Below are 16,429 nucleotides of genomic sequence, written 5' to 3'. Positions count from 1 at the left end.
GGTAATGAATTAAACTCAATTTGCCAGCTGAATGCAGAAAACTCTTAAGGCCTTTCTAGCTATTCAGGTGATTAACCAAAAAGCTCCATCAAAAGTACTGGACCACATAAACATTTAAATGAAGACAAGGCCTTGTTTATTGACAAGTGAAACAAATCTGAAGCTCATGCTTTTTAAGATGTGTCTTTGTAGTAAGAGGAATTGCTTTGTTCTTTTTCAGAGATCTGATTCAGACATCTGATCTGGTGGGAAATTCTTAATTGTTAAGGAGGAAGAAGATAAATTCAAGATTTATAGCCCAAGCCCTTAATAAAACCAAACTCAGACATAAATATTGTCATCAAGTCATCTGGAAGTGGACTCCTGATGTTTTGCTGCTGGCTTACCTCCACATCACAAGTGCAGTTTGTAGAAGGCATTATCCTCATCCCAAATGTGAAACAAAAGCTGTAAGATGTTGCCCACATATTTAAGAGGCATCTGCTGCCACTCCGTGTATCATTCCTAACCACTGCCTACAAGATGTCTGTATCTCACCTGAAGCGTACATAGCCCACAGTGAAGGTAGGACACTACGCCACAAAGCCTACAGATTTTCCTACATACCTGGAGATGTGTTTAACACATGAGCGCTGTGAGTTCCTCCAGCCACCCCTGTAGTAACATCTCCTTGCATGGCTACAAATCCTGCCAAGTGCTGCGCACCCTCTTCTTTGGTATGTAACACCTCCCCCTCCCCACCCTGAGGGGTGGTTTTGCTCTCAGGCATGCCAAGCAGACAGCAGGAGGAGGTTGCATGTTGACTGTAACAGATCAGGGCACAAAGCCTTACAGACTACATCTAGACAGCAGAGAGAAATGATGGTACAACTGTGCTCCAACACTCAAAGCTTTCCACTAAATCAAAGCACCTGGGATGCTTATTATCTCCCTTACTTTATTAACTGCAGATAAATAGGGCTGGCTAACAGACCAGACAGGTTTAGTTAATGGGACCCTCGGGAAACAATGATTTGCTGGCTTACAAATTGCCTGTAGAAAACTGAAATGAACAGGGAGCTGAGCTCTGAAGTTCTACCCTGTTTAGTAAACAGGAGAAAGAAAAAAGGATGGAAGGGAGATGAGTGAAAAGTAAAACTGTAAAGCATTGTACATTTTTTAAAGATATTATTGAAATGAGGGTTTGCCATCTAAGCCATTGTCTTTGTACTGAGCAGGGGTTACTACAATTGCTTCACTGTATACCGTATCCTGTGACACTGATGGCCGTATGCCTCATGCCAAAGCAATAAAACCACCACTGACTCTTAGAGCTTATAAAAACAATGCTCACAATACAGTTCTGCCTGTGTAACAGCAGGTTTTTGAGGTACTTCCACCAGCAGAACAGTGCTGGTAAAGGACACAATGAACTGACGTACCTGAATAAAACAGCCACGCCATGTTAAGGATATTGCTTTAAGGATATCCCTCTAACTGGCTGGGCTTCACAGCAGCCCATCAGGTTGTTCCTGGAAGTACCATTAGATTTGTGTTGAAGATAAGTAGGAATACACAGAGAAACAGAGCCAAGAGGCCTGGAGCAATCAGCCATTGGCTGAGGTCACTCAGAGTCCTGGAAAGACAAGCCTCAAGGGCTTGACCTCCTGAATAGCCACTAGGCAATACTGTGAAAACCAGTTTTCCTTCTAACTGCAGAAATATCAGAAATATTGTCTATATCTGCCAATGGCTTCTTCCCTTTTTACTCCATTCACTCCTGCAACCTTGTTTTTTATATGCTGACTAGCTCCTCTATAATGATTTCCCTTGAAATCCTAGGATGAAATCCAGCTTTTCCTAGAGTTTTCACTGATGAAATTGATCACATATTTAAAGAACAGAAGAAAAAAACAAACCTCCAGCCAAGCAAACAAACCCCTGAATCTGAGGGGAATCTAATTTCAACACAATACTTGCTTTTTTTTTTTTTGTTTGCTTCTTTTTATCTTTTCTTTCCTTGTATGCTGCCATTCACTTAATAGCTGAGTAATTGCATAAATAGTTTTGCTATTCCCTTGCTCATTTGGTTATGACTCATACACTCAAAAGAACTGCAGTTGTTTCCATAATTTCACAGTTCTGTGTATCTGGCTTATATTAGGCATTTAACTGAAGTGGAAAAGACAAAAACTGTTAATGAAAATAGAAATTACTTCCAGTTTGAGTGTGAGGAGGGTTTCTTTCCCTCTCTCTGTTAGTGGTGAAATATCATGTAATGTGACTGAAAACAGTTTTTGTTATTTCAAAATTTGCAATTGCAATTTAGAGGCAGTATTTCATTTATTTAATAATATTTAGTGAAGATTGATAGAAGGGAGGATTGTGTCTTGAATTAAATTTTCAGTCCCTCTTTGCACACCCAGCATGGCATGCAAAATCTGCAACTGTATTTCTGGGAAATGAATGAATGGGAAGGCAAATGAATAATACCAAGTCTTGTTTGCTAGTGTCTAATTTTCCTAGAACATCTGACTTTGTGCAGTCCTCTGAGTTGGCTTTCCTCCACTCATAACCAGAGGATTAATGGGAGAAGTCGATGAGGGGAATAAAAATAAAACTTCCATGGGCTTGTAAAGGGAATCTCTTTGAACTAGTCCTGTTAAGTCAGTGGTGTCCAGTCAACTGCAGAGATATGGATGTGACCTGTTGTTCAGACTCCAGTGAGCAGCATGGTAATGAAATAACACCACTGACCTACATGGCCCCCTTGGTTCTTATTCCTTTAATCAACACAATTCATTTCTCCCTTGCTTACTTGCTGTCACTGGTAGCGGATGTAAATTGAACAGGGGTTTTCTGTGGCAGAGGTGTTATCTTCTTGAGTCTATCATGACTGCTGCAGCTTTAGTGAAATGTCAGACACCTGTCTAAACGTCTCACATTCCTACTTGATAACTGCAGTGATAGAGAAGATACTTCAACGAGATGCATTACAACAAGATAAAATAATAAATCATTATCAAGGGCTTAGAAACACATCACTCAGTAACTCTTCTTTTGTACTTCTAGAAAAAGAAACATGTTCTGGCTGCTTGGTTAAATACACTGGCTTCAGAAGCATACACTGAGCACGCTTCAGAACCAATGGCTGAGATAAAAAAAAATAATCTTAGGGAGATGTGTGTTCAAAGGAGCAATGAGTCTCCAATCAGAGGGACTCCAAGATTTATGGAGGATAATAACTTATTTTTACAGCATTAGTTAATTACATCAAATTTTATTAACCCATGTAACTCCTCACATTTCCCTTATTCTTTGTTCTTTTTTTTTTTTTTTACTGAGGAGCACATTTATCTTGATAGGAGACTGCACTTTGTTTCCTTTTTTTTCCTTTTTTTCCCTACACTTCAGGAAAAAGCCTAAACATTAATGACTACATTTCCTTCTTTATTTCACTGAGTGAAATGTCCTAGTTTGACCTCAGTTTAGAAATCAAGACAATGGGGGAAAACATTAGATAGGAATATTAAAAAAGCAGAGAATTACTAAGAGAATGAATTTCCTTCTTCTTGCTATCTGGTTGCAGAGTTCCCTTGCTGAAACTGGACTGTAGTTCCTCAGCATGGCACACTGGAGGTACAACTATACCATCTAAGTGTTGTTCCTTACCTACTTAGTTCTTCAGCAGTAGAGAGAAAGAAAAATTGTAGTAAAATTTCACCCTGAGGAGCAATTAGAATGGTACTAATGTTAAGGGCCTGCTTCCCAACTGCGATCAACGTGAAAATTTTAGAATTTTTCTGAGGTAACAATCAGTGGTTTACATCTGACCATTCTTAGAAACAGTTCCTCCTATCTGAGTGCAACAGTCATCAAAACAAACAGCCTCTGCGGGAAGCAGCAAATGAAAAGTTCTCTGTATACAAGCAAAGCATATTTCAGAGAGAGAAAAAGAACTTTAAAACAACCTCATAAAAACTATGGCCATGCATACAGGGAAGTGTCATGAACTCAGCGAAACTCAGGTGCTGGACCTGATAAACTTCTGTGAAACTTCTTGCAGGACACAGAACAGGTTCTCGTTACTAGAAAGGAGCAGACTGTGTTAAGAACAAGGGACTCTTTTCCTGAGTTATCTCAGGGTAATGAAGGCTCTGTGATGCCCATGCAATGCCAACCTGGGACAGAACGGTGTGGTCCTGATGTCACCAGGAGTGTATGTCTGTGAGGCTTGGAGCCAGCAGCCTAGTGAGATAAACAGGCTCATGCTCAGCACAGGTGGCAGGAGGGAGGCTTTTCTGCAGCTTACTTTCTTCTCTTCTAGGAAATATTGGCAAGGAACCCTTACCTCATATTTTCCTTTCTTCTCCAAGGGCTCAGATTCAGTCTCTGTAGGCACCATAACTTTGTCCCCTAGAAGCTCCTCCAAGATGAAGACAGTTTCCCAGTTGCTATAGTGACGAGCTGGGAAAATATCTGAGTGCATACTGTCACCAAAATAAACAACCTATGAGGGAAGCAGTGAATTAAAAGTTCTTTGTATTGGAGGAAAACACAAGCAAACTGTATTTTGCAGAGAGAGAAAAAGAGCTTTAAAACAACCTAATAAAAATTCCTCTGTGTTTACAGTTGGCCACAACACACACAAATCTTATTAATGTTTGGGCTTTTATCTTCAAACAGTTCAGTAAGGAAAAGGCTGACTCCACATCCCCTCCTTGCTCTGATTCTCTCGGGGCACTGCCTGGGAATGCCCACGTAGGACTGGCACACATGATGGCAACTGAGATCTCTGACTGACAGAAATAGTTTGCCAGGAAGCAGTGGAAAAGACTTAAAAGAAAACGCACAGGCCAACTGGAATGCACTTTGGAACAACTTTGGAAATGGGAAAACACAGAATATCTTGAGGACTCAGAACTCTTCTCTACCCGGGTGGTAGTCAACCCATTACAGAAAAAATACTACCACCTTCAAGTAGCCTTTTCATCCATGCCGAGTTGTCATTAAAGTGATCCTAATTTTCACTGATGTCACCCTTTCACCTATTTGATTTATTTCCTCAGGGAGATGGATTTTCTGATGATAATCTGATTCTACATGCAACTTCAGAAATGCATAACAAAGCACCCAGAATAAAACATCTTAGCTAGACAGTTTAAATATTCTAACAACAAAAAGACATATACACTCCTTCTAGTTCTGGACTGCAGTTTTGAAACTTGCATCCACCAGGAATGGTACAACATTTTAGATTCTAGAACAGGCCCATCATTGCTAAATAAATGATAAATAGTTGGTTACTGGAAGACAGTGAAGGAGCAGGCAACTTTAGCTGTATTTGGTCACTCCTGATGCAGCTTTTGTCATACATCCGAAGAAGTAGTAACTGCATGCCCTGCCTTCCTTTTAGAGCAGGGAGCGTGCACAGACCTTTTCACAAACAGCAAGATAGGAAATACTGTGTGTTGGAAAAGATATGGAGTAAGCTAACAAAGGTGAGTCTATCACTTTGTGCATTGATAGGTCATTTCACTAAACACAAGCAACAAAAATGGATGCAATAGTCAAATTTGATACGTAATGGAATTGTTCTACCCCAAAGCAGTGTATACAGAACAAAAATTAATGATTTATCACATCATCAACTGTAATGCAAGATCATCTGATGATATTTATACGGAAACAGAATGTCTTTATAAAGATTTAATTCCACTTTTAACATACCTTGGGGTCCAACTTTCCAGTCATCTTCTTCAGTAGTTCATAAAGATGGATAGCATTACCTTGGGAATACCAGCCGGGCTTGTCCAGTGATAACAGAGCCTCTTGCTCTTCATCATTTTCTGGAATCACCAAGCAAAATTGCCTGCTGTTAGTAAGAGCAGCACAGGCTCCTGTATTTGTAAGACTTGTGAGAAGCTGCCTGCTCACTGCTTAGAGAATGTGGTCTAGCATGACATGAAAACAACGCCAGGGTCTGGCAAGAGGTTCAAGTCCTGGTACTGACTACGGGTTCAGTCAGATGTTTAGTAGCTGGGGACAGCTTGGATATAAAGTCACAGTTAAGATATGACCTTATACACTATCTTGTTCAGCAAGCAGGAAATAAAAAGAAGTTGGAGTAAGCTGACATCTGTGAGGAAAGCAGCAGTTGAGCCTGATCTGTGAGGGCTACAGAAGAGCTAAGGAATCAAAGCCATGAGCTTTGCCTCCTAAGGAAAGCAAGAAAGGTAGAAAATCACACTGCAGACTGATGGAGGAGATGCTACAAATCTAAGGCGAAACTCTGAGAGAGGGCAGACTGTAAGAACGTGTTCCTTTCCCAGAATTAGCCGCCACTTTCAAACACTGACATAAATGCAATGAAACAGGCTGAGGTAGTTCTTTCAGACATTAGCCACCCTCAGCACATGCAATGAACAGTTTCAGCCATGATCCAGTTTTGGGCAATTTACAAGATGGCTTTATGTTTAAGAGCACTAAAGACGTGCATGGCAAAGTTAATTGATCCTTCTGAAAGAGGAAAAAAGAAGAACAAAAAAGGGAAGGAGATACATAGAGAAAGACAGCAAATAATCTTTTAATATTACACATCTAAGAATTTGAATAAACACAAGATTTATTCTCAGACAAAACAGTTGTATATTAAGGATATCTTATAAAGTATGAAGAAATAAGGAAATTCAAAGTTGATGCTAACAGTTCATGTAGAATGTGTGAAAAGGTCTTTTCCTTTGTTCTGTTTGAGAAAATTGATATTAAGTAAAATAACAGCCATTAAAAATTCTCCTTCATTTTACAGTTCTTGTTTTTTAAATTACATTTGACCAAACAAATTTTCATCAAATGGAAGCTGTCAGATTCCAGCAAATCTGCTTTATTTTCTATTCATTTTCAGACTTTTCTATTAGGCTGGCTGAATGAGTAGACACAATTTTCAAACAACATGGATGCAGAAAAAGAGCATTTCTCAAAGCAACTCTTTTGAATTGCCACCAAAGGTTTCTATAGCTATCACTATCTATGACAATGATCTCTCCATTTAGTCAGTCAAGAAAATAGAAGACAAAAACAGAGATATTGATGTGAACTTTTTAGAATAACTGCAATAGTGAATTTACAGATATAAGCTCTATGAATTGCAGCAGCACCAGGTGGCTCTGGAATAAGGCTCTGCTTTACTGATTCTATGGGAAGACACGGGCAGCATGGGCTGAAAAAATTGACTCTAATTACAAGGTAGATCTCTCACTCTGTGAGACCCATTACTGTCACTGTTAGCTATGGGATTCATCTCACTTAACTTGATGCATCCTGAAGTCAGACTTTAATTTATAGTTACAGTTTAAACTAGTTGGCCAGGCTTCCTTGGTAAGCAAAAGAGTGCAATAAGCACTTTCTAGAGGTGCCAGCTCTGTAGAAGTAAAATGCTTAATTAAACTAGAACTTCACTTTTAGACAGTGAAATTAGGGGAAATTACAAGGCTTGGTTTCCTCAGTATGTGGAGGCAGCAAACAACATCTATGTTTAATTCATTACAGGAAAAATCTTGATTTTGGAAAGAGCTTTAGAAAACTGAGAAATTACTATAACGTATTTGAACAGGCAGACCTTGCATCTTGAACAATGTCTGCTTGTGCTCAGACAGCTAGCTCAAATATGCAACAACTGCGTCAATTGTACTTCTGTAATCCAAAAGGAGAAGAAATGCACACTTTAAAGGTGTTTCAGCAGCAGCAAGTCACTAATGAGAATGGTTTCTAATCCAGTTCCACTTTCCCTGTGGCAAAATATAGTCAGGAAAATTATTCTTTAGCACTGGCTGTTAAGGCCTCTTGTGGTAGTTCTGCCACGTGAAAATATACAATAGCTTAAAAACCATTAATGACACAACTGACTCTGGCATTGTATTATTTCCATGCAACAGCAGCTCCATGACAGTGCTTAAGAAATTTATATACTTCCTGCAGAAGTGCAGCATAAACGTGATTACGATAGTTCCAAATTTATACATCTCAGATATTCCCAGTGTAACTTTGGCTGAAGTTAGACAAGAGGAAATCTGCTGCTGACCTTTCTTCTATCTTGCTGTTATTGATTCTTAAAAGTTCATTCAAAGGTCAGAACACTGTTATGAGTATTACTGCAACAGGAAGCCACACACACATAGGCGGGGATGCTAATGCTTCAGGTCTTAGAAGTTGGGCAGAAAGGGAGATGTCCTGACAATTTCAAACAGACTGGATAACCAAAAAGAATTTCTTAGATGATTTAGATAGAGCAACTTGCTTCCTTCTGAAGTCTAATATATCACTGCAGCCTGGATTCCTGGCTCTGGCTGCAGACTAAAAGCATGCCACAACAAGAAATGCAAAAGCATCAAGAAGGTAAAATTAAAATTATTAAAACCAGAAAATTATTCTAGTAATACACTCACCCAAACTTCAACAATGATTCAGAGCAATTTTCCTGAAGGGCAGATAATGTTCCTTTTTTAACAACGGCAACAAAAGCTTTATTCATGCTGGAGCTATATTAACATTGCAGGAATGGCAATTTGAATATTGCTGGGTCTCACCTTGGGAAATATATTTTGATTCAGAAATGTAACTCAGTCACCATAAGCAGACACGGTTCTTCAGATACACCAACTCACTAATATGACTCAGTAAACTACTTTTCTGATTTTCTTAAACACACACTGGAAGTTTATAACATGGGCTGAGGAACATCTGGTTCCATTCTAAACAAATATGCAAAAAGCAATCACTGAAGCTTATTCCCACTTAAATGACAACTGTCGGTAATTTACTTTGGCGCAGAACGGCTTCCTTGGAACGACTGCTCATGTTTGCTCCCTGCAGCATGCTCTCTGTTTATTGGTCCTACCTGCCTAGATGGGTGCCTGAACACATGAGGTCTTGAGGTTATGTCCACACTGAATGTGAACTCAGGGTGTGGGCCTGCATTGAGGTGGATTCCCACCAGCTCACCTGCAGGGCCACCCCCACACTGCTGCTTGAGCTGGAGGTCTCACGGTGTGTATCAGTCACAGCCAGACAACAACCTTCCAGAGAGTTGCCAGGGAGCCTATGGATACTTGCATTCTGGATCGTGATGCCAGCCTCAGCTGTGCTGAGGTTTAACTGCAGTCTGTGGTGCAGCTCCCTGACAGCCTGTTCCTCTGCCTTCCTGTCTTTCTCCTGATACTCCTAATTGGGAGTTTCTGTACAAACTTTGTTAGGCTCATTAAGCTACTGATATTTTTTGTTCCTTTGAACTGTGCAATGGAATAAAAATGTCAGTGGGCTCTGTTGCCTCCCATGAATATGGTTGACCTGCCTCCTCCTTATGAGGAGCAACTCTCACAGGCTCTCACTACACACAGGCACTTAGCACAGATGTGTTTACTGAGGCTCTGGTTACAACTGCAAGAGACTCTTATAAAAAATGCATATTATGACCCACCACTGTCACATGTCCCTCTGCAAGTTAAAACAATGCCATTCTGAGCCTAATATAAGAGCCTAATTATGTTCCAGCTTGGCTTTCTGGCACAGCGTAATCCTGGATGGCATTTTGAGTTCACTTAAGAAGTACAAGGCCTCCTTTTCAGCAGGTATCTCAGAGCAGAAAACCACATCACAGACAAGACACGGCTAAGTAAAATCCCTCTGGTGGCTTCTTCCAGCTCTAAAGGCAATGAGATGGGATGAGATAAACTGTAGACTTTCCCTACAGACCACATCCTCCATGAAGAATGCTGGTAAAACTTCATCCCCGAGGGACACCACAGGTGATGGACAGTGCAACAGCACCTGAGTAGTCCTTACCAAACCTGCTAAGGATTCAATTATATGGCCTGATAAGATGAAAGTAAAAGAAAATGTGCACTTTCAAATTGTCCTGGGCATTTAAGAACCACAGGCTCCATAGAGAAATGAAACACATATATAAAATGCTTTACATTTCCAGTTTCAAGACAGTATTTTTTTTTTTTGATTGAAATCTGCATTGGTGCTAAAGATTAATTGTGCTAAACATTACAATATGAAGAGACAAGATTGAAGTTTTCGTTGTTTGTAAGAAAATCATTATTTCCTTTATAGCAAGTAAGGTTCTTTTGAAAAAAAAAAAAAAAAAAGATTATTGTGCTACAGGAACTGAAAATGTATCACTACAGATTTAGCAATTTATTTTCAAATCTGTCAAAGCATTAATTTTATAGCCAGAAATAGTCTGGCTAATGAACAAAGCATTTCTATTTAAAACATTGATATGATGAAGTACAAACAAGGCCTTTTTCCCTTATTTCTGGAAGGCGATTCATCTGCAAGTTCATTTCTAATTATAGCTCATGCAAAGATTTGCTGAAGCCTTTTCATAGTTTTATGAATTGTACTTATAACTCAGAGAACTTTGTTTGGAAAGATAAGAGAGAAATAAATGCAGAATTCAATTAATTAAATAGGGATTTTTGGAGAGGTGCCAAATGGCAAGATAAGAAATAAATTTCCACCCCAGAATTGTTGAATTCTGAAATCCTACACCTCATTAGTTTTGTAAGAAGATTCCAGAGATTCGTACATGAGAAAATTGGAACTCTCAATATCTGGATAAATGTCCTCAAATGTCCCTATCAATATTATTATTCTAGTTCTCCTGGAGATCCCTACATAATTATGGAGAAAGACAAGATTTTCCAGGAAGTATTCCAAATTCAAATAAGCTAGGAGAGATATTGTAATTGAGAAAACAAAACAAAACAAAGCATGCAATAATTTAAAGAACATACAGTTTAGTTCAAGCAACTGACCATAATCTTTCTTGATAGAATGTACTTTACAAAAAAAGTTGGCATTTTTTTTACCAAAAAATCACCCAAAATTTGGCATTTGCAAAATATCCTTTCTTCTGCTGAAGTATTGGGTCTCCATGTTACAATCAATATGAACTAAATTAATTCTCAGGAAATGGGATTTCAGTAATGACTCATTTTCTACCATGTTCATGTTCAGAAGGAATCTGCTCCAGCCATGGAAAATTTGCAGGCTGTATTGCTCTCTGAGGAAGGGCTGCTCCAGGATGCTGAAGGCATAAAGAAAAGGAAAGACAAAGGACCCTTGGCCCAGTTCGGATGCTAAGAGGTGTATTTGGGAATATTTTCAAAAGAAGTTCTTTACTTTTGAAACCATGCTGATCTAAACCGGAGTGGCTTAACCAGAGCATTGTGAGAAGACTGATTTAGGCTATTTTGGACTGTGTCCACAAGCGTGGAGTTGGGCGGCTGTGGAGAATCATCATTCTTCTCAGGCTGATGTGGCTGACAGTATTAGATTTTGGCTAAGCAATATGGGAAAACTCAGTTTTTAGGGTAAGATGGCCAAGAAAAGCATTCCTTGAAGTTTTCAGGAAAACTGGAGGGAAGCATCAATGACAAGATGAGGCCCATCAGCCAGACATTCTGATCTGCAAATACACACAATGTATCTGTGTGTATTGCAGATTGCAATCATGGAGGCTATCATAACCCTGTAAGTCTCTCTAGCAGCATCTAATAAAATATGGCATGCTGGGATTTGACTTTGGAGCATACTTTTCTACACAAAAAATTGACGCTGCAGTATGATGGGGAAAGGTTTCCTGCCCTACATTTATTTGGGCCACAGACATTAAAAGAAGAAGGAAAAATATAAATAAAAAGACCAGCAGTTCTTTAATCCTAAATTTCAGCAAAAATATTTTTTTCCCCTATATTTTAAAATTTCAGGTATAAACTATATTAGATAAAGTAAATAGACAGTTTGATTCTGAAGAAGCATATCTCCATACAGCATACAGCAATATAGAAACTGCTGCAAGGGCTTTTGATTTTTATTCCTTCAAAATCTCTAAAATATCTGCTTTTAAAGAGAATAATTATTGAAGTTGAGCAGCTATACATAAATACTGTTATTAACGCATAAGTATGTGCAAAAAAGAGGAGCAGATGGGATACATACTACTACCTTCTTTAGCTTGTACTCCAAGTAGATAGTGAAAAGTTGGAAGGAAGACCTGCAGACACATCGTATGCCTGTACAGCTTATTTCAGTATGAAAAGATAACTAGATCTATACAAATTGGGAAACATGGAAGAAGGTGTATAACTGACATACAGAAAATGAAGGCAAATTCCTCATCACAGACATAGTCATTTTCTATTGCCCCTGCTTTTGTGAAAACTTATATTACTTGTATTAACTCTTTTTTTACCTCCTGCTGAACTCCTTACCTAGAAGTCATAAACTGTATGCAAAAAGCAAAACAATTGATAGATCTTGAAATAAATAAATCTGCCTGTTAATATCTGCTGAAGCATATGATGGCTACAGACTGGTTATTAGAACCTGACTCAGGCTGTCCCTCTGCCTCAGCAATTACAAAGAGAGCAACCCCAACCAAACCCATGGCAGTTTCCTCCGTGGCTGTCAAGGACAGCTGCCAACAACAGTGACCTTCCTGCACCCTTATGGGCAGGACGTGACTGACAGTGAAGTCAGTTCTGAGGTCTGGAGACAATGTTATGGCCTTGTAGACATATGTGACTGGATGAATTCACAAGAGAGGCAAAGAAGGTGGCAAGGTTATAACAACTGACAGTTTTCAAATGCTTGTTAAGGCCTGCTCCACAGCCAGATGTGTGTCTTCAACAACAGGGAACATTAGGATGATAAAAAATGAGAAACTCTGTTCCTAAAAACTGTATTAAACCTACTGAGATACAGTGTAACTTTAAATTTAATAAACTAAATGAAAAAAAAAAAACCAAACATTAGGAAACAGATGTTCTATGAGGTGAACTTGTGATCACTGTAAATCTCAGAACAACATAACAGAGCTGGAGATGATGAGGACAAAAGGAAACTACTACTTTCTGGCAAAGTAAGTTTAGGCACGCTAGTGGGAAGACTGACATGAAAAATTTGTAGTAATGATTTTTTTTGAAGATGTGAAAGAGAAATGATCCCCATGGCACTTCCTATAATTCTGCAGTTCCTTGTCTGTGCACTTTGTGTGGTTTGCAAAACCACCCTGTGTCTATATGAGCATGCGATTTACCTTGTTTCTCAGAATCAAGAGCACTGTGCCAGATCTCCGTACGCAGGAATTTCACAGATAAAATCACCCGCTACTATTAGTGCCGAAAAAATAATCATCTTGGAATGCTCAGCATTAGTCTGGCAATATCACAGAGACACCTGGAATCTGTGGACAGTAACAATATGTAAATTCCTTTTTGCAGCAGATAAGAATCAGTTCAGAATGAATACATTTACCGACGAAGAGAAAAAGTCCTGGGATCGCAAACCCTACCTGGAAAGACATGCAGTATACACATGTAAGTTTAAGATGTCTGGACTCCTACATGAGTAACAGAGAAAAACTGAAGAGCAAAGAGGGTGAAGAAGAATATGGTACAACACTTTTACCTTTTCCTGAGCTTTCAGCTCTGTGTTCTCCAATATTCTATTTTTCCTATACAAGGAGGTAGAAGCAGAGCTACTACAGAGCTAGTCAGTTCTCTACCCACCTAAATTTTCCCCAGTGTACAGTAAATCCATACCTGCTATTTATTGCAGTTTTTACCTCTTTGCAGCTATCCCAAGCACTTCATAAACATTAAGTAAGCCTCAGGAATTAGAAGTTGGAAACTGGGGCAGAGATTCAGTGTCATATCAGAAGATGATATAACATATGAAAATGATATGACATACAGTATGACATATGATATATGAAGATGTTTGGGGGCTGAAGCACCACTGCTACAAAGGCAAGCTGAAGGAGCTGGGTTTGTTCAGTCTGCAGAAGAGTGCAGAGATACCTCATTATAGCCTTCCAGTATTTAAAGGGAGATTATAAACAAGAGAGAAATCAACTTTTTATATGGGCAGTGATAGGACAAGGAGGAATGGTTTTAAACTTAAGGAGGGGAGATTCAGATTAAATGTTGGCAAAGTTCTTCACTGAGAGTGTAGTGAGGTTCTGGAACAGACTGTCCAGAGAGGTTGTGGATGCACTGCCCCCGAAGGTGTTCAAGGCCAGGCTGGATGGTGCCCTGGGCAATCTGATTTAGTACTTGAGTACTAGAGTACTAGAGGCTGATGATTCTGCCTGCGGCAGGCGGGCTGGAACTTATGATTCTTGAGGTCGCTTCCAACCCAACTATTCTATGATTCTATGATATCAAAGCAGACCAGATCTCAGACTAGGCTTTCCTCATGATTTACCCTAGCGCTCTCACTAAACTTCCAGGTCTTCTAACTAGCTTCTTTCACTGTTTGCTTCCAATAGCAGATCTGATGCCTGCAGTACAAAAAGCAACATGTGCTTTCCGTGAAAAACAATTCTACAAACTAACCTTAATAAAAGCTTCAAATTTTGGAAAAACACATAAGAGAACTCTAAAGCTTCTTAATGAAAACCAGCACCTTCATGAAAACTACACTGAAAGGAAGCTTTCTGCAGTGGTTGCCAGTCCCCATCTGCCAGGAATGTACAATACACAAACTTCTATTTTTGCTCTACTTCAAACTGCCTCAATCCCAATTTCCAAACTGATGAAAAATCAAACCACAAGGTAACTTTGAAGTTTTCTGTCTAAGAAGAAAACAAAGAGAGAGAGAGAAAAAATAATATAAAACCTCTTTCATCACTTTTATCTTACACATATGTAATCTATGCCAAATAATTATTTTCCCCTGTTAAGTCATATTGGTAAATCTACCCATGATGCAAGGAATCATCTGAAAATTAACTGTGGAATTCCAGTGGCTTAAGGACTATTATATGAAGGTTAAGCTAAAAGTCCACCAACCAAACTCACACATTTCCTCTGAATCTTAAAGCAATGGTAAATTTTACAATTCTGCAGGCATGAGAGTAGGCTTACACAGATCACAACTTTCTATTCAGCTATGAACTCTCTGGTTCAATTCAGTTGCTAAACTACTGGTGTCTAGTGGGATGAGATGCCACTCACTGAGTGGGTTTGAGATGCTCTGTGGTGTCCTAAGACCTTAATCCACTTGTAAGCTTAAAAGACATGGTTCTTACATATAGCCTGTGCCACTTCTGCAAGACTTGTCTTTGGGTTCCTTGGGACTTTCAGTCAGCCCTGGAGGCCTATGCTCAGGACACAGTGCCCCATAGCTTGGATTCCGCTCCAGATGCAGAGACACAGCATAAAGGGTCTACGACAAGAAGCACAGCCACTGCAGACTGCATCATTAAGTCACGTATGGGACTAATGTACCCTACAGTGTTGGAATTTCCATTTGGGCAATTTGTACAGCTCTCCACTCAGTGTTAGTTCTTCATTGTCAAGTTAAGTAATGTAGAAAAAATGATGGACAGCTGGGTTAGTTTCCATGTATACTGGTTTCTGCATCCATTCCTAGTATTGATTGATTTGTCTGTTCTTTCCTCCCCAGAATAGATCTCTGTGATTTTTAGCCTAGGGAATCACCATTTCAGTGTAGTTATCTGACAATTTTTGCTTAAGGGGGAAGCTTGCAACTGAATGGCAAAAAAATCTGAAAACTACCCATCTCTCAGTTACAGGTTTGGCAAGAAGAGAAGCCAACTAATACATCAAGGGCATAATATTTAATTTGTAAAGAGAAGTAGAATCTGTGTGAGACAAGCTTTCCACTTGGACCTTTTCTATTCTATGGACAAAATAAAACATATTTGTTCAACCAACTTATCAGAAATGCACAGAAGAGCTCAGAAGGAAATACATATTCCCCTAATCCCAAAATAGCAACTGATTTACATATGTTTTGTTTTCCTAATGTTCCTTTCAACCCTTTGAACTTTCTAACTTAGCTCTGACTTTGCTGCCCAGTTCTGGATGGATGCTCTTATGCATGCTAGGAAGTAGAATGAATATGAAAATAAATATTTCATATAACCAGAAGGAATATTTTAAAAAATAATAATTGTTCTATTCTAGAATTCCTACTCTGAGAACTGGGTGGTGTCTGTATACATAATCCATACACTTTCTTCAAATATTTTGTTATTCTAGCATGAGCTCCTGTGTATCTGATGTAAAGGGGCCACAAGCTACTTGATCATTAATACTACATCATAATATTCTCTTCAGTAAACTAAATTGAATGAGCTTACATTTCAAACCTTCAGTATTTCTATGGAACTGTAAGAATAAGTACTGACAAGGCTGTTTCAGAAAATGTCCTACTAATGTTGCAGAAAGAGTTAGTTACGCAAAGCCCACTACGCTACAGAATGTATTGTGTCTTCACAATCAGTAAGGAGTTCCCATAAATCCCAGGTCTTTTTCATCATCACCTATTATTAGACTACAACCATGGTGCATATGTGCTTTGAGTAGAATCATCAAATCCTTAGAGTCGGAAGAGACCTCTGACGGCCATC

At 39.1% G+C, this 16,429-nt stretch overlaps 1 protein-coding gene across 2 annotated transcripts in view; it reads right to left on the bottom strand.

Annotated features, from left to right (window-relative positions):
• NT5DC1 (5'-nucleotidase domain containing 1) overlaps positions 1-16,429 on the bottom strand; it is a 117,801-nt gene that overhangs the window by 13,464 nt on the left and 87,908 nt on the right. For both annotated transcript variants that reach the window (XM_042809893.1, XM_042809902.1), the window contains exons 9-10: positions 5,710-5,828; positions 4,331-4,489 (exon numbers count right to left, since the gene is read on the bottom strand). In XM_042809893.1, coding sequence (XP_042665827.1) covers positions 4,331-4,489; positions 5,710-5,828 — 278 coding nt within the window. The remainder of the gene's footprint in view (positions 1-4,330; positions 4,490-5,709; positions 5,829-16,429) is intronic.

Source organism: Centrocercus urophasianus, unplaced genomic scaffold (assembly GCF_019232065.1).
Source record: "Centrocercus urophasianus isolate 14NV4802_14NV808 unplaced genomic scaffold, USGS_Curo_1.0 seq_10, whole genome shotgun sequence".
Lineage (NCBI taxonomy): Eukaryota > Metazoa > Chordata > Aves > Galliformes > Phasianidae > Centrocercus > Centrocercus urophasianus.
The sequence above is the reverse complement of the archived record's forward strand: the minus strand, read 5'-3'. Positions and strand labels throughout refer to the sequence as shown.